The sequence below is a fragment of the Daphnia carinata genome, chromosome 5 (assembly GCF_022539665.2).
Source record: "Daphnia carinata strain CSIRO-1 chromosome 5, CSIRO_AGI_Dcar_HiC_V3, whole genome shotgun sequence".
Classification (NCBI taxonomy): Eukaryota; Metazoa; Arthropoda; class Branchiopoda; order Diplostraca; family Daphniidae; genus Daphnia; species Daphnia carinata.
The window spans coordinates 8,202,755-8,228,920 of record NC_081335.1 but is presented as its reverse complement, the minus strand read 5'-3'; the positions used below and the strand labels follow the sequence as shown (position 1 = coordinate 8,228,920).

The window sequence follows — 26,166 nt, the reverse complement described above, 5'->3', positions numbered from 1 at the left end:
TAATACACTGAATGAGCAATACATTTTTATGGGTCATAAAAGGCTACAGTATCGCACGCAGTCCTTGATATAACTGAATTGCAGAATAGACGCACTTAAGTACGGATATTCTTTTGTAACTGACAGTCCCCTGAATCAAAATACGTACATAACCATTATATTATATTACAGTGCCACACCCTTTTCTCCCCAAGTTCGATTGATGCGGACTACATCATTGAAGCTGGTTGCAATCTGGGTCGGGCATGCACGATAACAACCGGTCTTACCAAATTCACCAATTAGCCAAACATGTTTACAATTTAACAATTTAAAATCGAATCACTGAGTCCACAAATAAAAATCCATGATTATATACAGTACCCACCAGAAGAATTGGATCACCCCTGTCCAATTTTGCTGTTTTAGCCTTAGGATATGGGGTGCAAAGGTGGGAGAAATAGTAAGGTAAAATAATTCAGGTGAATTTTTTTTTTGCCACCCCCATATCCTAAGGCTAAGCCGCGGGTAGGAACACTCCATGCGTGCGATTTTAGGGTGATCCAATATTTTATGTCTATGATTTTGCGTCCAATATTTCTATACGAAAAGAAATCCGGCGTGAGACACCGTAGGGCCTATCCTACGCGTGTTAAAACAGCAAAATTGGACGGGGGTGATCCAATTCTTCTGGTGGTGACTGTATATTCACAGAGCATCGCAATAACTATTGAGTGTTTCTGTGGAAACTGCAACCTTCGTTCCGTTTGCCCCAACATTGGAACTGAATTAATGATTGGCAGGTCCATTCCCCATTACATCGATTGTACGTTCAGCTGGCTACATTACAAGAGTAAGAGGGACTACATGTATACCACTGTTCGTTACGAACATACCTGTTGGATATAACGACGTTTTTTTTTTTAATTTATAAAATGAACACTTTGCGTCGCTCATAAATCGCCTGACGGTTAAATCGTTAACAAACGTGGTACGTCCGTATTGATATTAATGTTTTTCTCTGAAAAGGACTGCATTATTGGGTTTCTCTAGGATATCAGTTTCCACCCAACGTTTCTGGGAAAATAATTTTGTCCCTAGTATACAAGCAAACGACGAAATAAAAATATAGAAATGGATTTCAAAGAAGCGATTGATTAAATATAGATCAGCTCTCCGCTAGGACTACGTTGCGTTGTGCGGGTCCGCACAGCAACAATTAACAAGTATAACGTTCCTGGTGAAAGGTCGATAGACGTTCCCGAGTGTAACCGTCATTTTCGGCTTTTCCCGTGAACGCAAAAAAAAATAAAATAAATAAATAACCCGCGGTATTTGGGAGTGGCCGGCGCACAGTGGCGTTCGTGAACACGGCGTAGAAGACACACGCGTGCCATTACTATACATAGTGGCGCGCAGTATACTTAATGACACCAGATATTTCTGCAAAAGAAAAAAATTTCGGACGGTCAGCCGGTCAGTTGAGCCAAGAAAACTTCAAATCCAGTCAACAGTCGGAGGTCGTACGAAGTTATTTCGCCAATCCATCATTCCTCAGCACACGTCGTTGACGAGTGTTTTATTCAACTAGCTACGTTTTACAAAATCGAATAAAAATTCACACTGCACAGTGATGGATCCGTTTGCAGTGTTCCTCATAGCCACTGGCTGCATCTTGTTGTTACCTTTCTCCTTTTGTATAGCGTGCATGTGCTGCCAATCAAGTCGTCCAGCCGAACCTCGACAACTCGGCGCTCTTATTTAAGCGTGTAATTGATTACTGATTTTCCATGCCAAAGAGAACACTGCAGGGACGAACGAAAGCAGGTGGTCTATCCATCATGAAAGCTATGTGAATATAACTATGTTGTCAAAACGAGTGTCATTCTCAGAACTTGAAGTGTTTTAACAAGGTAAGCTCTAGTACATAATTCTTATTAAAAGGCATGTTTTTTAAGTTCTATTATTGTTTTACCTTTGCCTTTTTAGTCGCTATACTTTGGACTATACACTCACGGAAGAGTGTTTTGGTTGTGGAAATGACGCAATTCAAGTTACCGCTCGCGTCGAAGTGCCTGTTTGCTGAATGCAAACTGCGCGAGACATCGCAGGCTGGTACGAATTTATGGGTTATCCCCCATTCGTGACGCAAGACGTTGTTGCATTGCAAAATTCAGAAAAATGAAAGCCAGTAAACGCGAAGCACATAAGGCCGTTGTGTCCTTTTAATCCGGACGTCTTGATTTTATTTCAGCGAATTATGCAAAGCGCTATATGCATATTCAGAGAAGGGGAGACGTGGGTCATGTTTTGTTGTATGTGAGCGCGTTTTTAACGTTTTCCTTTTGGGATTGTATTGTTGAAGATATGACAATCCTAAAATTAAGAAATTTAGGAGATTTATGTAGGCTACATACGTGTTTTTATAAATTCCTTCCAGCAGAATTTCATGCAAGACTCTGTAACTATGTATTTTGTAACTTGATAATTTAACGAATGAAATTTTGAAAGGGTATTGATCTCAGCCACCTTCATGTACAATTTGGTAGTCATGAAATGTTTACTTGATGTTATAATTGTGTCCTCAAAGCGGACTTTAATTTTTACCGGTTTTGTTCGATTAAAAGGATTGGAAGCGATAAAAAAAGTTTGTGAATAAAAACATGATGAAAAATTTCTTGAATTTTGCATGAGCTCGTAAAGAGTTTCTCGACTACACAAGTCTAACCATCTGCAATCCAACTTCGGGGGAGAAATCTGTGAAATCTGATAGAAAAATGTGTGCCAAGGCCTCGCGCTTTTACATAGTTGATTTGATTAGTTTTTAATGACTAGATGAACAAAAAACAATAATAATTGGCACAACAGAGATATTTTGTACAGCTTGGGTAAACGACCGCAAAAAATTCACCATTCTCGATGAGAATAGTAAAATCGATTGCATCTTGAAATTCTAAAACATGAAAATATACTAACAATAATAAAATTAAAACACGGAAGGCCATGATGTTTTCAACGTAAAAACAACCTTGAAACAAAAACTTGGGCTGCTCTATAATGTCTTTTCCATCGAACGTGTAATTAAGATGTAACATCAAGAAGATGATGGATGTGCGTGTGTCGTGGCAAAGCATTTCCGGGTGTTATTATCGAAACGTTCTCTTCATCATTATGTCCTCTTGGAAAATACCATTTGAGCAGTTTTCGAAAAAATTGCAAAAGGATGCGCATGAAATCTAGAGTGTCAATGTCAAACCTCTATAGAAAACCCAAAGAAAACAAAAACAGCGTGATTAACATTTTTCCAATGACGCAATCCTCCCTCTGTACAGTTGGAATACATGTACGTGCGCTCTGAAGGGCAGAGCGAAACTTGGTCAATGTATACCCAACAACCTCACGCAGCACGACTCCTATAAGGCAGCTGGCAAAGAAATTCGGGATTTTAACACAAATAATTCGGGGTTTTCGAAACGCTTGAGGCAATCGGAGGTACTTCCCGGGAAGTTCCCCTTTTTTTTCCCTTCTCTCTTTAACGAACCATCGCTGGAGGCCGCCGTATATAACCAGCAGGAGAGGAAGCAATGCTTCATCATACTCCATTCTTTCTTCGATTCGTTTACATCGCTCCCCGAGCAAACTTGAGTGGCCCGTGATTTTTTGCCATGTTTAAACTGGACTAAAACGAACACAATTCGCAATGGAAGAACCGTGGACTTTAGTTGTGGTGGCCATGTGCGCTTGCTTAGTGGTGTGCGTGTTGCTCTTCACCATCTTCCGCTGCTGTCTTTGCAGTTACAAGGGAATGAAGAATCACAAGATGGATACAGCTCGCTACATCATACCTTTCGACTATCGCCCTAGCGTCGTGATGACAGTCGATGACACGCCGGCCACAGAGAAAACCAATGACAATGCGATAGCAATCCAACTGTCGTCTCCTTTGAGTGTCAAAGTCAAAACATTACCAGCTCCCGGTGTTTAAACGGTGAAGTTCCTACACCTTTTTTCTTTGGACGTGACATCCGATCAATCATTTATACGTCAAAGTCGACATCGGAATTCAGTGTACTGTACAGTGTATTTAATTTGTTGCACAAACAACGCGATTTATATACAACTCTAATACGTTCATTCAAAATAAACAAAATGCACACATTAAAATGATATTATTTATCCATAGATTCCTGACATAGACTTGTCGCAACAAGCCCAACCATTAGTTTAGAAAAAAAAATTTGATGTTTATTGTATGCGATAGAGCCATAATGAAGAAATCGGTACAGTGTTATTGTCGCAAAAGGAGAAAGTCATTAAATGACGACATTGTGCTTACAAAAACGAGCTTTTATTTGAAATAAAGAGAGATCGGGTTAACCCAGATAGTTGGAGCGTAAATACTGGACAAAGCAAGAGAAACCACGCTTTAGCTGAATTACACACTTGTGCGTAAAGAGTGTTCCGCAAATATAGCCTTGCGATCCGTAAACTCATCGTTCCGATAATCGTACGAACATTCCCTTTGCTTATCGAACTTGAATTCCGCCGCCGTTGTTCACGACTGGCCTACCGCAACGAGTGTGCACACCTTCACCGACGCGTATATAAGAACATGGCTCAAAATAACTTCAAGAAAAAAACAAAAATTAACGGTTCAGTGGGGTACGAAATACAGTTTTTGAAATGCAGTTATTTTGAAGAAATGAATATTCCATGAAATCGTGGGTGTTTTGCGTGACTGGAAGCTCATAGTGCCTTGATCTCTAGTGAAAGTTGAAGCTCATTGTTTGTTCTTGTCTCTATGTACGCAGCGTTGCATACACAAAGGAGCCATAAATACGCAAAATTTCGTCCTTGTTTGCAAGCTGTCATTTGTTGTCCTTTATAATCAAACAAGCTGGTCTCATGTCTATTCATACAAATCGTTTCACCTCTTAGGATTGCCAGCTGTACGCAAATAAAGGAGCCACGAACATAAAGAAACCTCGAAGATGCAACAAATATTGAAAAGGTGTAAGAATGAAAAAGCATGTTCATTTCGTCCAGATGTTTTAAAATTGCAACTCTGTGTATCATAAAGTTACAACAAATAGGCCCCAACAATTGCTTCTTTTTTTCGGACTTTCGATCTGCTCACAACCGTGTGAAACGGTGTGGATTTCAACAGTTTTTCCTGTTGAAATGGACTCATATGTTGAAACTATCTTGTCATCCATGTTATTCTATCGATGACGAAAGACGTTGCGACAAACTTCAAAAGCTGTGAGAAGTGTGCAAACACGTTCCCAAGTTACAAATGTGCTGGAAAAACATTCAAATAAAGTTTCCTCGTAGAAGGCCGTAAACCAATGTTCTTCCTCATGCAAACCACATAACAAATAAAATCATTACATTACTGCACGATGCCAGATGGTCGAGTTTTTTCGCGAAGCCTTGCGATAGTGTGTCACAAATAAAACAGAGGAACCGCTATAACCTTCGAGTTCTAATCGTCCTTCAAATCTCATCCTTTTATTCTATATATTTGCAATATCCCAATTACACAAGTCGGCCTTCAGGAGCCAACAATGGCGAACACCACATGAAAGATGGCGGAAAAGGAAATCTGGAGAATCGGAATCGTGCCAACAATTAGGCTACATTGTTCTTACCGCTGTCTTTGTAGTAAAAGGAAAACGTTCTTACCTTTATTGATTCTGAGGGTGTATATAAAAAGTTTAAGAAGAACTAGAGATTAGGGGCTTAGTAAGTGGAAAGAATGATATAGCTATTATATAGTGTATAACCCACAAGCTTTGTCCTTGTTCGAAACCTTCATTTACAGATCTGTTTCGGCTCCCACGCAATGAGGAAACACTTCCGATAGGCTTGCCTGGGCCGGCAAACAAATGCAAATGGAGATTTCCGGTGAAGAAATGCTGAACCTTTGAAAAATTCTTTAGATATTCAAAATAGAATTTCAATAAGTCAACCACATTATATATTAAATATATTCATGCCAAATTGCAGCATTAGTTACCCTATCTGGTCAAACCGATGTTTGACATTGATTGGAACTGGTTTCACTATTGAAACAGATCAGATAAATGAAATGGAATGCATTCAAATTGTAACTGCCATTCTATCGCCAAATGCTACACCTTGGATCCTTCTGGATGTCGCCTACCACGTTACAGAATAGCGTTAAACGTTGGCCGACGGCAACGTGATCATTCATTGTTTTTCTTCCAAAGGACGTAAGAACTCTAAGCATATTTCCGTATCAACTTGCTTACGTCCTTCCTACTAGCATATGCCACGTGCGACATGAGTACCATCATGTTTTTTCCACGCTAACAGAGTACGATGAATTCACGAAATGTTTCCCATCTGACGTCTGACGTCCGGCCTGAGTCTTGTGGCATTTACGTGCACGTCTGGTATCACCAATCTCACCATCATGCGAAAATTGAATACCTCGCGTACTCAAACACTCTCGCGTGCTGGGTGGATGATAACGTTTTTAACTTCCCAGTTTCCAAAAACACGCAGCAGTTATGTTATTAGGTAATATTATTATTAGTTAAAACGAGTGAACGTGTCTCCGCCGACCCCGATCATCCATTTTTCAGGGCGGGCGGCCCGACTAAAGCTGTGCGGGGCAGAGCCCGTTTGATTTCAGAGTGATGTTAAAAAATGCGAATAGCCGATGGGACTTATCGTAATTCGACATAAGCCAAACATGAGATATTGACTATTTGTGTTGCTTTCGAACAATAAATTTCTGTTACTTAATTTTAGTTGTTATTTTTTAAATAATAATTTTTAAAACCGCTTTAAATAATATTTCCATTGAAAAGATTCGAACCTTCGTAAATTGACATGAGAGTCGCGCACTATAGCAGGGCGCCATGCTTTGGAATTTACCAATGCCATAAATAATGTATTTAACCAGATGACTCGCGAAAAAAGTTTTGGATGGGATGTGCGGTCCTGGCACAGTGGCTATCGCCATTCCCTAGTAATCAGTTTCCCCAGGTTCGATTCCCGCCACCTCCAAGTTTCCCTCCCTCCTTGCCCTCCCACCCTCCATGCCCTCCCGTCCTAATTGTCCATCTATGCATGTGTGTCACCACTGAAGATCGCATCGAAATCTCTTCCAACATCAACACTCAAGATATGCTTCAACTGTTCCAGTGCAAGATATGCTTCAAATCAGCTTAATTACACGACACTACTACACTACAATAACAAAACTACACGTATGACACTAGCACAACAATTAGACACCTTACAGACGATGCTCGATCTAGTAGTACCGTTCACTACATATAAAGATCGACCCGGTAACTTGGTGGAGAATTGGTAGCCCGTAGGTTGTTCGTGAGACTCCCCATGGCCAATAGGCTTCATGGATGCAGGCAGCTAATCATCGAGCCATGACCCAATTCGAAACCCGCAAAAACCTTTTTACTTTTTTAATGCCGCCATGGGTAGACCCATGGGTAGACCGGGGCCAAGCTCTACCTCCGAATGTTGACACTTGACTATGTCGTCTGCTATGCGGTGATGAATAAGTTGAATACTTTGACATGACTTAAAGACGCCTAACCGTAGAGGCAGTACTTTTAATCAGGTATCGAACTTTTATCATTTACCTTTACAATGAAGCTTAATTGTTTTACCTAAAAATCACAAAATCATAATAGCGTAAATTATACCTAAAGTTGCAAATTATTCCCAAGGCCGTAATCGAGATTTTGGGATGACAAAGTTGAGCTAGAATTCAAGAAAAATAATGTAAAAATCTTCAAAAAAGATGGCTATGTAAACCATTCAATACATAAAAATCGTATTGGTCTTATCCTACGTTTCTCTGGGACTGCAACTGATGGACAATCTTTTTATTTGACCATTCAGCTTGTTGAAGTAAATTGTGATACTAAAAATCAAATGTTGTGTAGTAGTTGTTAATTTCACCTTTGTTTTGCAGTAACTGAGTTTACAGTGTAGTGACAGGCAAGACAACAGCTAGACGACAACAACGAAAAAACTTAACATCAACATTGAAAACAAGATAGATGCCAAAAAGCCTCTGTTTCTACTCCAAAGAATAATTTTTGAGCAAGGAGAGATCATTGATGACGGGAACACGTGATCCTCCGCAAACAGCTGAGTAAACCAAAGTTATTTAAAATGGCAAAGAAGTTTGTGAAATTGGGTTCGCTTGAAGAAATCCCTTCATTGAGGCTTATTTTACTCGGATTGGTTGAGGCTGAATGCATCCCCTATCTTGAACGACCAAAACTTATTCACAATTCAAAAAGTCATGAGAAAATCACCTCCATAGAAGTATGGTGTTAGTGTACTTTATTAGGCTTTATGCCGTTTCCTAACTCCCACTTTTTATTTGTTGTGTTTTTCTTTCTACAGGCTAGTCCAGCACTCATATCATGTAGAAGATCCCGAGTTTGGCTCAGTTTGCGGATAACCAAACATATATTGCATTGTGATCCAGATCGGGCGTTAAACTTCCGGAATTACAGAACTCGACACCCGAAAAGCTGTTTGAACAACCTGACAGAATTAGCCATAAGCTCTGTCATTCGACCGAGAGTCGGTAGATGTCTCGCAGCAAGACGATTGGAACGGCCGGCTGATTTGTACGCTTTGCTAAAGAGCACCTCAAGTTTGTAACTCTGTAGAAGAACTTGCTAAAATCCTAGAAGAATGCCCAAATCATCGAATTCTTTGGTCTTACGGAAAAAAGGTGGAGACGGAGTAGATTTGGACAGGTATTGCCCAAGCTGCACCCATTCTCTGATCACCATGGCAACCGTACAGTACACACAGTATTGTCAACTCTATCCGGCAGTACATGAATGGCGTGTTATTATCAATCCATTGTAACAATGTAAGTCCTGATACGAATGCCAACACCCACAGTTTATTGCGACCATTGCTCGTCTGGCAGTTCAAGATGTACGCAGCAACAAGCAAAAGGAATCAGCAGAAGATTTGATACAAGCACCGATGACGGATGATTGGACGTTTGATCGCTTCCGCAAGCTTGCCCTTATCCCCCAGCGACTTGCAAAAAATGAAAATGGAACGACAAATGCGATCGCGGAGTGGATTCGCTGGCGGGGAAATCGAATCGATCAATCCATCGCAGAGGCTTTTCTCTTCTTCATCTTGCGTGTTTTCGCCAGACGAAGGACATCCGACTCGATTGAGCAACATCCTCCGCGATCCGCCAATAGCCAAAGAACTCAATGATCGCATAATTGTTTGAGATTACATCCCGACGTTGTCGCCATTATCACTTGGCTTCCCTCTACAAGCTGCGGACGTGACAGCTTATCCTTTTCAAGAATGCCTCTTGCACGGGAACAGTTTTAATACTGACGACTTCGTAAACTATGCTATTCTACTGGAACTTCAACTTGCCTGGGCCTACCCTTTAAATAGCGGAATGTTTTGCCAAGATAATTTTGCCAAAGACAAGCTTGCAAGATATTTTTGGTGGACGTGTTCCAGTAGGCTGGATAGCGTCCTTACCGCAATGTTTACTGCTATTGAATAGCCAGAAATTGCGCTAGCAAATACCGGACATTATTGAAACCTTATTACGAATGATCGCTAGCATCGCAGTTTCAAATCCTTTGCCCATTTGGCTCACCCCAGACAAATCATTTTTATTTTGCCATGCAGCAGGTTGAAGGTTCCGATTGGGATGGAACTCCTGCCGAGTTCAAAATGGAAAATCTTGGCCATGTATTATTAATTGCTGCACCACTCGCCAAAATGCAAGCCTTTTCATTTGTGCATAATTGTGGGCAATGTCATATCGTGCCATTAGCGAGTAATAATGCAGGAAATCCAAATGAATTTCACCAAAGATTTAAGTTATTCACGATTTTTTAAAATAACAACATTCCGATCCATTTTTCAGAAACATGTGTTATCGTTGTAACATTTTTTGGAAAAACAATATCGCGGTCATTTATTGAATGTCCACACTCCACATATTTGACGTTGATTATATGAAGATCAATTCTCCTATGGGCGAGCGTGACCTCCTCCCCCACAAAAAACTGAAAAATCGTTTGCGTATGTCATGTAAAATTCCTCGTAATATGAGTCATGCGTGTGCCCCAAACGAGGAGTTACGTGTCACGATTAAATAAAAAAAAACTAATCACCTGGCCTTGAACATGGACCTTATTCGTAAACGCTAATTGACGCGAAACGATAAAATACGCAAAATACCAGTCCTCTGGAAAATCTCAAATCAATTTCGCCATATAATTAAGCCCTCCTCCCTCTTAAAAAAATGACGTCATATTTCCACACTATGCAAATAAAGCAGGGCTACAGAACTGTATGCAAAAGAAATTTCTGGATTCGATTCATTTTTCATTTTCTGTCATCGAAGGTTATTTATAAGGATATCATTAAGGTTACTCATACACTTGGGCCATTCACGTTTGTTATTTTTTCCGCATATCACCTTCATCAATTCCTAGCGCAATAGTTAGAACAAATTCAATTTTCCCGACTGCTGTGCGCAAATGCGATAAGTACTATCGCCATTTTTTTCTTATTCTTTCGTGACTATGAGTCAAACCACGCACAACTAGTTTTCCAAAATGTTGCTCACCTTCGCCGCCCTTACGTGTCCAACACTCACGCTCATTTTCCTGCCGAGTCTATAAAAGCTAAATCACGACCACTCCCAGCTGCATTGTTCAATTGCGCGTTTCAAAGTGTTCTTTTCGCATTTTCAAAAACTGCGATCGTACGAAAACTAAATTTAAAAAAAAATAAGGTCTTACAAAAATGGATGACGAAGACGACGAGTGGATAGGAGAGTGTCTTTTAGTGGCTGGTTTCATCACTGGTATCGTCGTGATCACGCTCTGCATCTCCGTTTATTACATCTGTTGTCATTGCCCGAGACAAGCGAATCGCCGCAAAGCCAAACACGCTCAACAGCGGCGACTCCGACAGCCATCCGTTGCTTCAACGACTGTTGATTGTCACGAAAGTTGTCACGGAACTGAATATCAGCCGGACGGCGATATCGCGACGCAAGAATTTCCTTCTTTTGTTTCCATAGCGACGCAACACAACGTCGAAAGTGCACCGCCACCGTATTACATCAGTGAAGATGATCCCCCACCGCCGTATTCAATCGATGACGCATCCGCTGAAATCATTACTGAGGTATTCTATTGAGAAAATTAACTATTTTGTGATTCTGAAACATTTAGCAAGACTACATTTAAAAATACAATTGAATTTTATTTAATGAATAGAAACCGGCGAGTACTAACTAGTGGCCCAGCTGTAAAAGCTGCGGATCAAATCATATGTCAACGCGATGGCGCCATGGGACGTGAATCCTGCAAGGCTAACAACGTTATACTTTTTTGGCTAAATGCAAATCACCAAGAATTATGTTAGAAACTGGAATAGAAATGAAAATTCGCTGAAAATTCCTGTCTCGAAATTTGAAAATGGAGCTACAAGGTGAAGTGAAATTTATCCCGACTGCGAAAAAAAAATAAAATGAAACTAGAACACGACACACCAAAATGTCAAGGTTCCATGACGAATACTCTTAATTAGCCATCTCATTAAAAATCGTGTCTATATACTGGACGTTATCAAATACAAAGAAATGCGGATTGTACACCGTATCAATGTCATCACTGGTTCGATTCGTTTTATTACCTCACTCTATTATATATATATTTCTTTTTTCATAGCAAACTGTGATTACAACTCAAATCATACACATAACACACAAAAAATTGAATTGATCAGACTTCTTTTTCTACTTCGACCGATGTGCTCATTGACGTCTCTTCAATTCGTGAATCCCGTTTGTCCGTGGGGGAAGACGACGACGATGAAGATGACGAGTCCAACAACGTCAATGGCACCGATGACGATGTTACAACTTCTATTTAACCACGCACAAAAATTATTTAACGTATATGAGAATAAAGAGTTTCCATCACAATGTACCTTTCAGTAAGCTTTCCATGTCTGTGCCATCGGTGTGGACATGCAAATCGCATCCCATTCGCGACAGGATGAGCAATACTTCGGGTTTCGTCCGCGTCAAGACGAGTTTATGTCCGTGTTTTTGCAGGCTTTTAATCATATTGTTAAATCCCTGTAAAAATAAACGGCGTAAACAGTTCAGTAAGCAGAACGAGTTGTACTTTTTGAATTAAACAAGGAATAATTACGTAAGCGGTCGTGAAATCTGCGGCAGAGACGTGGATCATGTCGACGACAACGATAATGCCCGGATAAAGCGCAGAGGCCTTCCGAACGCTGGACATGAAATATTCCATGGCTGTGAACACCAAGCTGCGATCCGGAGTGATATGTAGATATTCCATCGTCGGATTCTGCACATAATCAAATATATTTTTAAGTTTTTTTAAAATAAATTTAATATGCTAATAGTTGAAAAAAAGAAACTCTTTGATTACTTGATGTTTGTGAATTCGTAGACGTGGCCTAGCGGTTGTGTACAACAACATGCCTAAATTAACAGCCGTGCCGATTAGAATGCCTTGTTCCAGCCCGACGAAGAGACAAAAGACGAACGTCACTCCGAACGGAATAATATCAATCCCTGCGCGCATTAATTATTTAATAAGTTTATCACACGAACAAACGAGGGAATTGATTGCAAGTGCTTCATTACTTTTCGATCTCCAGACCATCTTCACCATGTGGACTTCTACCATAAAAATGACAGCACAGATTATAACGGCTGCTAAGCAACTTTTCGGAATAAAGAAGAAATAAGGCGTTAAGACGGTGATGGCCAACAAAACGAGGGACGCTAAACGAATCAAATCATTATGTCACGCATGAAATAAAAATGATGGGGGAAAAAATATGAAAAGACATTACCGGTATATAGACCGCCGAAAGGTGTCCGCACGCCACTGGCTGAATTAACGGACGTGCGTGAAAACGATCCCGTGACTGGGAACGACGATGCGAATGATCCCATAATATTGCTGGCACCTATAGCTATCATTTCTTGGCTGGCATCGACCCTTTTCCCTTTGGCTATGATCAGTTAGAAATAAATAAAAAGTTTTTTTTTAAATTATTGTTAAAGGCCCTACAAAAAAAAAAAAATTATAGTATAATTATACCGAAAGATTTAGCGATGGCGATTGATTCGAGAACTGCAACCAACGGGGTGACATAGAGCGCAGATCCCAAATTTTTGCATATTTCCACGAACGTGTACGTCTTGTCGCCGTTCGTGAACGAGAAGACGGGCGGTTTGAAAGGAGGAAATCCACTCGGAATCGAACCTAATCGAAGAAGAATCAAATAGAATATTTTCACTTTGATTTATAAATATTTCTATTCAGTTTATTGCGCACCGGTTAGCGTGAATGGAAAGCTAGAACTTCCGGGCTCGGTCAGACTGTAGGCGATAATGGATCCAACGATGATGACGATAGCATTCCGCGATACCGAAATGAGCCAACATCCGGCGTTGAACCACTTTTGCCATCGATTCATCTTACCCTCTTCACCCAATTTCACTTTATCCAACATCTAACCATCAACGAATAGAATTTTAAAATTTTTGAAAACAACAAAATGATTTAAATTAATACCCGAAGCAAAAGCAAAACGGCGATGGATGAAAAACCCAAGACGGCGTCCCATTTTTTCGTTTTTTCGATGTTCTCGAATACGGCGATCCACGTATTAAGGAAACCTTCGTCATCAAACTTGAGCCCAAGAAGAGATTCGATCTGGGTTGTGGCGATTGTAAAAGCTGCAGCGCTAGTGAATCCGGCCACAACCGGAGCCGCAATAAAATCGATTAAGAAACCTATCAATCGCACGTCGAAATGGCCACAACAACAAAAAATACACATTTCAAATCTGTGTGTATGTTTTGACATCCCAAGGTTTATTACCGAAATTAAGAAGACCAAAGAGGAGGATAATGCATCCGGTGAGGAAGGCCAACAGGATGGCAGCTTCAGGCCCCATTTGCGTAGCGCCCGAGTCGTACGTAACGAGGGCCATCAGGGCCGTTGGCCCTATCGTGATGGCGTGTGTGCTGCCCAGCACAGCGTACACGAAGCACCCCATATAAGCAGCGTATAATCCATACTAAAGACAGTGAATTCATTAAAAATTATACGGTGCGACAGCCTAATACAAAATGCAAAGTTATTCATTATTTACCTGAGGAGGTAAACCGGCCACAGTTGCGTATGCTAATCCTTGCGGTATGACTGTCACTCCAACGGTGATGCCGGCCACAAGATCTGCCACGAAATCTTGAATCGAATATTTAGGCAGCCATTTTAGGATGGGCATGCGCATGTAAAGCGTTTTCTTCCGCAGAATGCGTTGCTTCCGCTTTGCCCACCACGATTGCTGTGGCGATCCGTCCCCTCCATCGTGTCCGGGCTTTAATCGAACAACGGTGATGGTCGTCTGCGGTTCGTGAGTTTCACTTTCCGCATCGCTGTCGCTACCTGTTGAAAACGAGCCCAAAATATCAGAATACAAAGGCCAAAATTATTGCGGGGGGGCAATGTTTTACTCGAATCGGCGTTGCGTTCCATTTTCAGGACAGAACGAGTCTACCACTGCGACGGTCAGCTATAAGAGAGAAGACAGATCCAACTTTTTCTGCCGATAGGAGTGCGATGGGAAAACCAATGACATCTACAACAAAAGAGATCAATTCTGTGGGGGAATTAAGTTATCGTTTATCTACTACTAGTAAACCCTGTGGCTATAAACTGATCGCATTTCAGCAATGGCTTTTGGCAGGCGATAACGACACGACAAAATAATCTTTCATTGACGTAATCAGCTGGTCGCGTGTGTTTTGCTAGTAAGTTAATTCAGCAACATTATTAACGACTCTTTTATTAAATATTTAAATAGATTGTTATTGCGGCAAGATCACCTCGCTTTCACGAATAATTCGCTATTTTATTGCAATTGCAAGGAAGAATTTCCTGCGCAAAATGTTCCCAACTGATAGAAAAAAAAAGAAAATTTGCTTAATCGCTGAAGCCGTAAACAAATAATACGTGTGGCTTAGTTTATGTGGCCCACGTTTGGTTGCTTATCGAGAGAAAACTAGAAGTTTCCAGATACGTAGACAACAACAGCAAACGTCAATAAGCAAATGCTTTACACTAACCACACCATTAAAACCGATACGAAAGTTCAAATTTTAATCTGATCTCAAATTCCAAAGTTGTAAATTATGGGAATGTCTCGTGCTAAGCTGAGTTACGAAATGGATCAAATATTCATGAAATATTACCTGCCAGTCTCATAAACTCGAAGCGATTGCCCTAAGTTTGCCAGTAGTGCACTTTTGAATGTCTTGCGATTTCTGACGAAAAAGGGCGTTTTTTGGGAGTTCTTTGGCTTGGACAAGATACACCCAAAAGTATCTAGAAACAGGAAACAAAATATTCTATGCAAACATACGAAAGCCTTGCGTTAAAATGATTTTTTTTATGCCTTATGGAATTATTGCGAAACGTCCAAACCTGAACAAAAAGTACCAACCAAAACCAGCATATTCCCTTGATAAGTAAATTCATAATGGGTAGCAAGTTGACCGCTGGACTTCCTCAAAAAGAGAAATCATTCTCGGAAGGCAAAAAAATTAACTATTTATATTCATTCTTCCATAAAACGGCGCATTCCTGGTAAAGCAACCGTAAAAATAGAAAAAGAAGAAAAAAAAATAAGGAGTTTGATTTTGCATTGCACTCCCAAGAGGGTATTTCAACGCAAGTTACCCAAGTGCCAGTACGTACCGTAATCTACCTATTCAGTTTCACAGTGCCTTACTTAGCACACCTCCTATTACGTGTCTTAGGCGAAACCCAGAAAACGACCATTGTGGCTATTACTTATGCAACAGGACCATTATCTTCGTCTTGAACACTAAATCTCCTTTTTTACAATGTATTACACTCACGACAGGGTGAGTGGCCGTCAACAACGACCTTCGCTTGACAAAGTACCGAGATATTTGGCATACGGCTGGTAGTTATGCAAGAGGTCCACCTGCGGCACATTTCACGAGATACTGCAAATTAACCTTTCACGGCCATTCCTTCTAAACTCACCTGAAGTTCGTTTTGTCTTGCCCTTGTTTTGTGTTATTATCGTGCAGTGTTGCATATCGCGAAAAGCTAACCCTATTCGTTTCATGCCTTCCGTCACGAGGATTTTGAAAATAAAAGATAAGAAACACGAAAATCGAAAACAAACGAGACGAATTCGAAAGACGGAAGTTATCGAAAAACACAGACGTCATTCTGCCAAGGTTGATGTATGTGGTGCTATCGTTATTCCGTATTATGTGCACCACATCAAGATTGGGGCGGGTTTTTCATTTTTATATTTACTCACGAGATAAGCAAATTTCACGCTGCGTGTGCAGTCTCTACACAATGTCGGCACCCGTTTGTTGGGCTAATTGACTATTAATAAGTTCGACTCGGATAACAGATGGCAAAATATTTAAAGAACAATTCACTGCGTTCCGTCGTGATTATCAACTCGTGTGACGGGCGGTACATGGTCCGTCCCGCTATTTCCTTCGACGCTCGAAGAGAGTGATTCTAGCGACGTGTGCTCTGCCACAGGAGGGTTTTTGGTTGACAATGGGTCAACAGATATACACACATCACGTGTAGAAATATCCCTGAGCAAAATTTGCATATCTTCACCTTCGTTGTGCATATGGAAATCACACCCCATGCGGGACAAAATGAGCAAAACGTCTGGTTTGAGTCGGGTCAAAATGAGTTTGTGTCCGTGTTTCTGCAGCCTCTTGATCATGTTGTCAAAGCCCTGTGTATAAACGACATTTGGATTTGGTTAGGGGAATGATGATATCATTTTTTGATGTGTCATTTTACATAAGCCGTGGTAAAATCCGCTGCGGAGACGTGGCTCATGTCGATCACTACGATAATACCAGGATATAACGCCGAAGCTTTTCGTACACTGGACATGAAATATTCCATGGCGGTGAACACTAAACTGCGATCCGGTATGATAAGAAGATACTCGGTCGTTGGGTTCTTTTTTTTTTAAAAGCAAAATATTTACAGACAGATAAGAAAACACATTTGAATTCTTCATTCCACCACTATAATTTTTTTTTCTTTACCTTGATTTTATGGATTTTAATCCGTGGACGAGCCGTGCTGTATAAGAGCATGCCAAGATTTATGGCCGTGCCAATCAAAATGCCTTGCGACAGACCGACAAAGACGCAAAAGACGAACGTAAAGCCGAAAGGCACTAAATCAATTCCTGCGTTTCAGCCAGTTGAAATTAGTCCAAAACGTGCGGGGATTACGATGGCAGTAAAAAATGAATCGTTTCACTAACTTTTTGATTTCCAAACCATCTTGACTAAGCTGACTTCCACCATGAAAATAACAGCGGATATGATGACAGCTGCCAAGCAGCTTTTTGGAATGTAGAAAAAATAAGGCGTCAAAACCGTAATGGCCAGAAGAACAAGAGCCCCTGAATAAAAAACGAACAGATTTTTCTTTAAAATAAATACCCTCTGATAACGAGGTAAGGTTTTAGTTACCAGTGTAGAGTCCGCCGAAAGGCGTGCGGACGCCGCTGGCGGCATTGACGACGGTGCGTGAAAATGCGCCTGTCACTGGATACGATGACGCAAACGATCCTAAAATATTGCTAGTCCCGATGGCGATCATCTCTTGACTGACATCAATGCGACTCCCCTTGGCTATCCATTTGAAATTCCACGCAATCCAAGACATGATTCAAAGAGAATAATATAACATCATCTCCGTATGGCAGCTGCCTTAATATACCCTACCTAAGGATTTGGCAATCGCAATCGATTCAATTACGGCGACCAATGGAGAAATGTAGAGCGAAGAGCCTAGATTTTTGCAAATGTCCACGAAAGAGTATGTCTTTCCGTCTGCCTCAAACGAAAAAGGCGGCGCTCGGAATGGAGGGAATCCGCTAGGAATCTCACCTAAATGTATAAACGTTAGCTATTTAAGGGAAAGTTTTGCAAAAGGAAATGCGCTGCTTTTTAATGGCGAAATAGCATTGTTTTTCATTTTTGCAGGGGATGCATTTAACAAAAAAATTATTGAGAGATGCGTGAAATTACCGGTCAGGGTGAAAGGATATGTACTCTGTCCAGGTTCAGTCAGAGCGTAAGCCAAAATGGAAGCGGCGATGATGACGATAGCATTACGCGAGACCGAAATTAGCCAACATGTCGTGTTGACCCAATTTTGCCATCGCTTTCTTTCTCCTTCTTTACCCAATTTGACTTGATCAAGAACCTATCTTACGGGGAAAAAAAGATGCGTGAAACAAGAGGTTGAAATACCTTCCGCAACGCTTATACCCGAAGTAGAAGCAAAATAGCGATGGAAGCAAAACCCAAAACAGCATCCCATTTTTTAGTTTCTGCAATGTGTTCAAATACCGCTATCCACGTATTGAGGAACCCTTCGTCATCAAATCTGAGGCCGAGAAGGGCTTCAATTTGTGTCGTCGCTATCGTGAAGGCAGCAGCGCTCGTGAATCCGGCCACGACTGGAGCCGCGATGAAATCAATCAAGAAACCTGCAAATAGGAAACAACTATTCACTATGAATTCCATAACAGCTAACAATTACACATTTCGATTCTTACCGAAATTGAGCAGGCCGAAGAGGAGAACAATGCAACCGGTGAGAAATGCGAGAAGGATAGCTGCTTCAGGTCCCATTAGCGCAGCCCCGGAATCGTAAGTGACGAGTGACATAAGGGCCGTTGGCCCAATAGTGACCACAGGTGTACTGCCGAATAACAGATAAACGAAGCATCCTACATACGAGGCGTACAGACCATACTAATAGAAATAAATAAATATAGTTAGCATTGATTAACAACTATATTGAATGCTTTAATACCTCGGGAGGGAGTCCAGCCACGGTAGCGTAAGCTAAACCTTGTGGAATGACTGTTACTCCGACGGTGATGCCGGCCACAAGATCAGCTACAAAGTCTTGTGCAGAGTATTTGGGAAGCCATTTCAGTATTGGGATGCGCATGTACAACGTTTTCTTGCGGAAAATTCGCTGTTTTCGCTTATTCCACCAAGACTGCGAATTGTCTTCGCCATGTCCCTGTTTCAACCGAACAACAGTCACGGAATCCGAAGGTATTTCCGTCTGGCAGGCCTGATCTTCGCTCTTGGCTTGAAAACTTTTTTCTGATGCGCTACTCGAACTGGCGCTTTCTTCATTAGCCGTCATATCCAACTCCACATAGACTTTGAAAGGAATACCAACCCGAAAAGCAGAAAGCGCTGTAACAGACCAACTGGCTAGCCAAACTAAACTGATCGTATTTGAAAAATTTGATAAAACTGAGTAGCATTGTTTGGCTATATTATCGATTGCTGGTTGTTATAGGAGTCGATCCCCTCCGACCAACTATGAGTGATAATGTCATACCTTACAATCAAGATTAAAAGCTCTTAGTGTTTGAAAAACAAAAATGTAATGTGTATGCGTGTTAAAGGTTTATCTCAATAAATTCTATTTTCTAGAGATCGTTTTCTACTTGCTTTAACGATCGGCTTAAGTTCCTACTTCTTTGTCAGACTGCTATTACTGGAACAGCCTAACAATTTATGTTTTATTCGTTTTTCATTTGTTAGTTTTTTTTGGGTTTACCTAACTTTCTTAACCCCCGCCCTATGCCAGTGAAACACAAGACAATTTTGGTAAGGTGTTTAAAGCTGTACATTTTAAAATTACAACCAAAGTGTGGTACATACAAACAACATTCATTCTCACATACACACACACATACACAACAAGTAATTTTGACTAGATGATTTGTACCGAATAATTTACACACTTGCATACACACATTCATACACAAATTCATACGCAATTTTGGGAATATAAGCTACTCTTAACTTAGGCTAGTCAAAGGAAAATTGATAATTATAGTTGTAAAAGCTCTGCCGACACCATGGGGGCATACCATATTCTGGGTCAGTCTTAGGCAGCGGCGGTCGAACCGGACGTTGCGACAGCGGAACTGGCCTACTCGTCAGGTCCTTGGATGGAAGCAAACCCTCGAATAGGCTACTATGTAGGTTTTTAATCTCCGCCTTGGTCTGTGCCTTTGAACGTCGAGCTGTAGCCTTGAAGCGGACAGGGTCTTTGTAGTCCTTGAAATTCAGATCCTTGAAGCGCTTCTCCGCAGGAAGGTTTGCTTGCCCATCCTCTTCCCGCTTCCGCTTGGCCATCGAGTCATTGGGTAATTCTCGGGATGGTGATTGGCACGGCAAGCCAGGATCTGATTTCGGCAATGGTGGCAATGGTGATCGGATCTGACAGTCTACCAAGGGCTTTGGCTTATCAGTTAGCTGCTTTGGTATTCTTGCTGGTGGTGGAAACTTACCCCCAAACAGACTGGCGTAAAGACTGCCTGCCTTGGCTCTGGCCGCTACCGCTGGATCAATGACAGGTGCCTGCAAGAGATTGGGAACTTTAGTTTTTGCCACATTATTACCATTAGCGAGCCTTTGCTTAGTAATACGCCCAACCCGTTTCGGCTTAGTTTGTAACTTGATTATATCGTCTAATGATAATACTGGTGGAAGCCGAATGACTTCTTTTGAATTGGTTCCCTCAAAACGTTTCTTATATACAAAAGGTGATGGTGCGTCATCCCGCTTACGTTTAGCCGACAAGTCGATAGGTTTTGGATTGTCAATCAGCGGCATTGGCTTATTAATCAGCTGCTTTGCTTCTTGTTCTGGTTTTGGTGCTGCCTTTAGAACCTTATTGCCGAACATAGCGCGATGGAGACTTGCAATTTTCGCACTGGTCGCTAACACCTTACGCATTTCAGGTGCAACGGGTGCCATTTTCTTATCAGCTTCTTAATCGAAGGTATAGAATGTGAGTTCGAGTTTGTGGAGTAGGAGAGGTCTGCCTAGCTACTGGTTAGGTAGTTCAGCAATTAAACTTTGCTACTTTTAAAACTTAGATAAGACGATTATTGATAATGCATTCCGCATGGCGCTCAGGCCATGCGCGACTGTTCATTCTTGAGAAGGCCAATAAGCCCTTGCCCGTGCAGTCTGTACACCATCCGGCGGACTTTTAAATTCAAATTGCTCATAGTCCGCCTTGGCTCGGCTCTCCCGCCACTCGCTTCCCCGTCAATAGGGGGTGGGATGGCCTGCGTGAGCAAGCAGGCCACCATTTGGGCAATTTATACTCAAGAACACATTGCAGACCAGGCAAAGCCTGGGTTGGGCATGCTGCAGCCAGTCTCACCTGAAGCGCGCAGGTTCGTCCCGAGACTAGCCCCATTGCCGCAGCATTAGTGCTGCGGCCTAGGCCCATACCTAGGGAAAAAGAAAAAAAAGTTTTTTAATTATTACTTATTGGAATTTAGTCTACTTAAAATGTACGGCTAATACTTCCCGTTGGAGCGGCAGCAATCGCGTTTTTCGCCGCTTAATATCTTCGGTTATCACCACCAGGTAAAATATCGGGATTTCGGCGTCTTCGGTCCTCCTAATAACCCCATTTCCGCAGCATTAATGCTGCGGCCTAGGCCCATACCTAGGGAAAAAGAAAAAAAAGAATTTTTAAATGACTCATTGGAATTTAGCTATTGAAAAAGTACGGCTAATACTCCCCGTTGGAACGGCAGCAATCGCGTTTCTCCCCGCTTAATGTCTTCGGTTATCACCGCTAGGTGTAATGTCGGGATTTCGGCGTCTTCGGTCCTCCTAATATAGGAAAAACAGTCGTGTAGTTACGATACCATATTATTATAACTTCCGTTTCGGCCACCAGGCGGCATTTTCCAACGGTGTTGTGTTCTTCGCCTGCTATTGTTTTCTTTTTCTTTTCATTTTCAGTATATTTTCAAGTTTTTTTTATTTATATTGAATTTTTATTTTGTGTATGTGGAAGATAAATGACAAGAATGTTATTGGTTGGTTCGGATTCAAGCCTTTTTTCTTTGGCGTAGTGTGAGTTGGAGCAGCCGTCGGCAAATGTGAAAAACCCCGTAAGACAAAACATTGTATTTCTTTTGTTTTGATGAGAATAATTAAAAAAGGGTTGCAGTTTTTTGCATAGACCATGTAAAACAACAAAGCAATGCTCTTATGGTATTGACAGCAGACTGCTGCATTTATGAAAATTGCAAGCATAATGTTGAAAGAAACAGGCTTCAATGTGACCCTTCTCCTTAAACAGGTATTAAGTTTCATTTTGTTAAGTAGATTAGGAAGTCTTTTCTGTTTTTAACTAAGAAACTACCTGTTAAATATATTCTAACAGAAGCTACTGTGTAAGTGAATTAATATTGTGTTGTTAAATGACTCATAGCAATCCAAAATCGATAACAGGATTCCCATACAGGGAGCTTATAAGCACCAATGCTGATGTAAAAATTTGAGAAAAATGTATAGCATTTGCTTTTATTTTCAGATTTCAGTCGTATTAGAGAAATATAGAAGTAGAGGGAAAATCTAATTAACCATTCTTCTGTATTAGTCTGATTTGCCAGATTTTCCTGAGCTGATGAGGGAGCCAATAGATTCGTTGCTCTTCTGCCCCAGTGGATGGGTATCTTTGAGTTTGTTCCATGGCTGCTCTACACCAGTACCACAAATGACATAAAACAAATTTTTCAAAGTGTAGATGCCTGCTGAGAGGAATAAAACAGTTTGCCATTGAACAATGGAGCCCTTGTTTGATGAAGAAGTTTGTTTTGTTAATGTTTTTCATTTTTTGTATTTTAATTGTCAGTAATTAATTTTAATAATAATAATATTTTTTTCTATTTCAACAGGATTCCCGCAGCTACCACATACGATACCTGGTGATATTTAGTCTTGATCTTCAACTTTCCATATTGGACAAAAAAAAGGGCAGCTACGCCACTTGCCCGTAAACATCTGAACACAGGACGGTGGGGCTGTTTTTCCAAGGTTTGCATTCGGTATTCCGTGTTCTTCGTGATGTTGTTTTTCATCAAATTGCATACATATGTGCCTTCTCTCCCTTTTTATTTTAATATTAGCCTTAGCTATTAAGATATAGTCGGGTGCAAGAACGTGACAACAGTTTTTGCCTTCTCTCCTCACCACCTTCTACATGTTGGTATCAGATCAAACTATTGTTAACCAATCGCTAGTTAATTAACGGTTTCGCCTAAGGTTTGTATAATTAATCACAGTTTTTTCCTACTTACTTTTGTCATCACCATTCATTGCTTGAGTTTCGAGTCGTAATGTAATTTTATGGCTGACACTTTTGAAGGGATAGCGAAGAGAGGTATCTTATGTTTCTCTTTCACTCCGAAGTGCTTTGGAAATAGAAAACGTACACTAACCTACCTTGTTTTTCATTTATTGTTTTCATTAATTTTACGCTATTTTTCATACTTCTAGTTTTATCCGCAGAAACGGATGAATTTTACATTTGTGTGTAGTAGAGACGTGACTAAAGGTCGGATATCAAATTTATTGATCGCTCTATGCTTGGATTAATCAACCATTTCTTCGTCTCTGCAAGCAGAGTGCAACAGTTCACGGCGGATTTCTGGTGTTAACGTATGGTGTTTGTGAACAGTGATGAGCTGAAGCAATGCCTCTTTCTGTTCACTACTAAGATCCGCTTTGTATCGCTGACAAAACGTCAACAACGACTGATGCCACAAAACGGGCATTTCCCTTGAATCGAGCTGAAATCTGTAAAAAAAAAAAAAAAAAATTTCAAAACGTTAACTAACAAGTTTTATCGAATTTGCATTCGACAAGAAAATACTCACTTGACGAAATGGTGAACAGCTGCATCAACTACACGATACGGCAAAGCGTATTTTTTGTCGAAAAAGATCCGCAGAAAAATGGAATTCGATCCACTGTAGTTCATTTCAGCTAGCTTTAATATGGCCGCAGCAGAGTGTAGGACAGGAATGGAGCATCGCGAAATGACGGAGCCCACAATGATAGCTTCTCTTAAGGTGCAGGTGCCACTCTGGGGTACATAATAAGAAAAGTAAAGACAACATAATAATACTTTGAAATTTTGCTTGTACAACCTCGCAAAGTGGTAGAAGAAATCCTTTGAAAAACGCCCCAGGTTTGAAAAGGGCTTTGCGCAGAGCTTGATAGAGATGGAAGTTCAATTTTTTGAACTCAGCAATGTCGTCGCGAACTCGTGGTAAAAGTACCAAGTTAAAAAAGCGCTGAGCCATTTTTTCCGTTAAGTTTGATGTGAATATCCGTGTAGCAGCATACATGGCAGCCGCGCTCCATTTTTCAGGGTCTATGATGAAACAAACCAACATTATCATAATAAATCCATGAATTAGTTATAAACTTCAACGATAGACAACCAAACAGAAATACCAGTAATGTACAGAATTTGTTCCCAGTTCTGCAAAGAAGGGATGAGTTTGAACGCCTTTGGTAGTTTTCCACTCCGATAGCGATGTAAAACTGATGCTACACCGAGGTATAATGATTTTACGCGTGGATCAACGTCTTGAAATTTGACACCTACGAATGAAAACATTTAAATGTTTAGCTTTTGTTATTGATACATGAATAACATTTGGCATTACTTTCTATTTCAGAAAACTGTGTCTGGATTTCTGTTTGTTTCTCTGTTATTTTCTCTAATATAATGTCAGCTAGAGTTCTTCTGGGTGCCGGATTAGGATTCATAAACATTGCCAGTGCCTTTTCATCCTCTTCATCAACTTGCTAAAGAACAGAACATTAGAAACTACATCAGAATAGAGCTAATCGTTTAACTTACCACATCTTCCCCAAACTGTGAATCATTTTCAAAGTCTGATTCACCACTGTTACATTCATCTTCTTCAAGGTCTGCACCCAATGATGTGGCTCGTACCTAAAGAATAATTAAACTGAACAATGTCTACAATTTAATATATTAAATAGCTTACTTTGAACGCTGGGCCACTTGCTCCTGTTTCTTCTTCAAGCTCTTGCTGTTGTTTCTGAGCTTGTTTCAAAATCCTTGCTGACAGTTTGTCATCAACAAATTCATCATCTGCATCAGTCCTTTTCCTCGTCTATTTAGTGATATTAGGAAATTAAATACCTTTAGTCATGGCTAGTCATAGTCATATGCGCACAAGTTTTTTTGGCCTGTTTCTTTTAAAAGTCAATTACCTTAACTCGACCTTTATTTACTGCAAATTCTTCGTTTGAAATCTGTTGATCAAGACCTTCAGATCTACCTGTCTTGGACACTTTCAGTCTCTTAGCCTTACCCATTATGTTTTGTAAAATAGATGAAAACTGGATGATCTAACGTAACACAACTCACACTGTGAATCTCGGACTAAGCAGACGCTTCTGTCAACACGTGTGAACTTGGTAATGGATACAATGAGGGGCAAGCAATGGGTCTAGGTAAAGCGCGGACTTCAGATATGGGAGTTCCGCATTATATTACACGCCTCCGTTTATGACTGCAATGGGAACTCAGCGCATAACTTCTTGCAATTTGAGCACATAGTCTAAGCAAAAATTTAACTATATGGTAAAACAAAAAGAAAAGAATGACACTAAACGCGCACTAAATCATTTTGAGCAATAGCAATTATCCAACAAAAGGAAGTATAAACTATTAAATTTAATTAACGAGCAAAGCACAATAACAGAAAAGGTATGCTAACTAAATACGTGCGCCAACTTTCATAAATACCGTGCTTTGAGTGAAATTCAATGCATCGTCTAGATGTTGGACCATACCTTTCCGGTTGAAATATGAATAGCCTACAACTACCTTCTAGCCCCGCTTGCATCCTCCCCCCCTACCCCCGTATTATAGAACCGAATGAAAAGACAAGACAATTTTGTTAGGTTTAAAGCAGTGCATTTTGAAACTAGAACCAAACTGTGATATATACAAACACATTCACACACACACACACACACACACACACACATCATACGCAACAAGAATTTTGACAAGATTATTCATACCAAAGGTACACGCATTTGCACACACACATTCACACGGACATGCACACAATTTTGAGAATGCACGCTACTAATAATTTAAATTTAAGGATCAT

General features: G+C 40.6%; 5 protein-coding genes and 1 long non-coding RNA gene across 7 annotated transcripts; 3 read left to right on the top strand and 3 right to left on the bottom strand.

Annotated features, from left to right (window-relative positions):
* Positions 1-7,535: 7,535 nt before the first annotated feature.
* On the top strand, positions 7,536-10,166 carry LOC130702786 (uncharacterized). 2 transcript variants are annotated; one of them, XR_009004425.1, is made up of 4 exons: positions 7,536-7,594; positions 7,704-7,887; positions 7,952-8,310; positions 8,392-10,166. XR_009004425.1 is itself a non-coding variant. In XM_057524402.1 (4 exons), the coding sequence occupies exons 2-4, from the start codon at positions 8,155-8,157 to the stop codon at positions 8,866-8,868; spliced, it is 552 nt and encodes a 183-aa protein (XP_057380385.1). In that variant the 5' UTR covers positions 7,570-7,887; positions 7,952-8,154; the 3' UTR covers positions 8,869-10,166. The 2 variants fall into 2 exon arrangements, 1 of the variants encoding a protein (XP_057380385.1); XM_057524402.1 differs by having other exon boundaries at positions 7,570-7,887; positions 8,392-8,647; positions 8,729-10,166.
* A 548-nt stretch (positions 10,167-10,714) lies between these two features.
* On the top strand, positions 10,715-11,672 carry LOC130702788 (uncharacterized). The gene is made up of 2 exons (XM_057524406.2): positions 10,715-11,187; positions 11,280-11,672. Exons 1-2 carry the CDS (start codon positions 10,801-10,803, stop codon positions 11,298-11,300), a joined length of 408 nt encoding a protein of 135 aa, XP_057380389.1. The 5' UTR covers positions 10,715-10,800; the 3' UTR covers positions 11,301-11,672.
* A 71-nt stretch (positions 11,673-11,743) lies between these two features.
* LOC130702767 (sodium-independent sulfate anion transporter-like) lies at positions 11,744-14,642 on the bottom strand. The gene is made up of 12 exons (XM_057524378.2): positions 14,576-14,642; positions 14,212-14,507; positions 13,938-14,136; positions 13,629-13,849; positions 13,389-13,566; positions 13,152-13,316; positions 12,901-13,062; positions 12,689-12,829; positions 12,471-12,616; positions 12,222-12,386; positions 11,995-12,145; positions 11,744-11,929 (listed from the first exon to the last, which is right to left on the bottom strand). Exons 1-12 carry the CDS (start codon positions 14,595-14,597, stop codon positions 11,787-11,789), a joined length of 1,989 nt encoding a protein of 662 aa, XP_057380361.1. The 5' UTR covers positions 14,598-14,642; the 3' UTR covers positions 11,744-11,786.
* A 1,818-nt stretch (positions 14,643-16,460) lies between these two features.
* On the bottom strand, positions 16,461-19,334 carry LOC130702766 (sodium-independent sulfate anion transporter-like). The gene is made up of 10 exons (XM_057524377.2): positions 18,975-19,334; positions 18,715-18,913; positions 18,425-18,645; positions 18,182-18,359; positions 17,876-18,040; positions 17,621-17,782; positions 17,410-17,550; positions 17,186-17,331; positions 16,932-17,096; positions 16,461-16,863 (listed from the first exon to the last, which is right to left on the bottom strand). Exons 1-10 carry the CDS (start codon positions 19,317-19,319, stop codon positions 16,543-16,545), a joined length of 2,043 nt encoding a protein of 680 aa, XP_057380360.1. The 5' UTR covers positions 19,320-19,334; the 3' UTR covers positions 16,461-16,542.
* A 2,570-nt stretch (positions 19,335-21,904) lies between these two features.
* On the top strand, positions 21,905-23,441 carry LOC130702796 (uncharacterized). Its single transcript, XR_009004428.1, has 4 exons — positions 21,905-22,110; positions 22,170-22,301; positions 22,602-22,811; positions 22,900-23,441. It is a non-coding gene; the product is annotated as an uncharacterized LOC130702796 (long non-coding RNA).
* Positions 23,442-23,553: 112 nt separating this feature from the next.
* LOC130702778 (bystin-like) lies at positions 23,554-25,393 on the bottom strand. The gene is made up of 8 exons (XM_057524392.2): positions 25,256-25,393; positions 25,027-25,155; positions 24,876-24,971; positions 24,679-24,820; positions 24,464-24,613; positions 24,154-24,380; positions 23,881-24,089; positions 23,554-23,800 (listed from the first exon to the last, which is right to left on the bottom strand). Exons 1-8 carry the CDS (start codon positions 25,358-25,360, stop codon positions 23,596-23,598), a joined length of 1,263 nt encoding a protein of 420 aa, XP_057380375.1. The 5' UTR covers positions 25,361-25,393; the 3' UTR covers positions 23,554-23,595.
* Between the last annotated feature and the right edge of the window lie 773 nt (positions 25,394-26,166).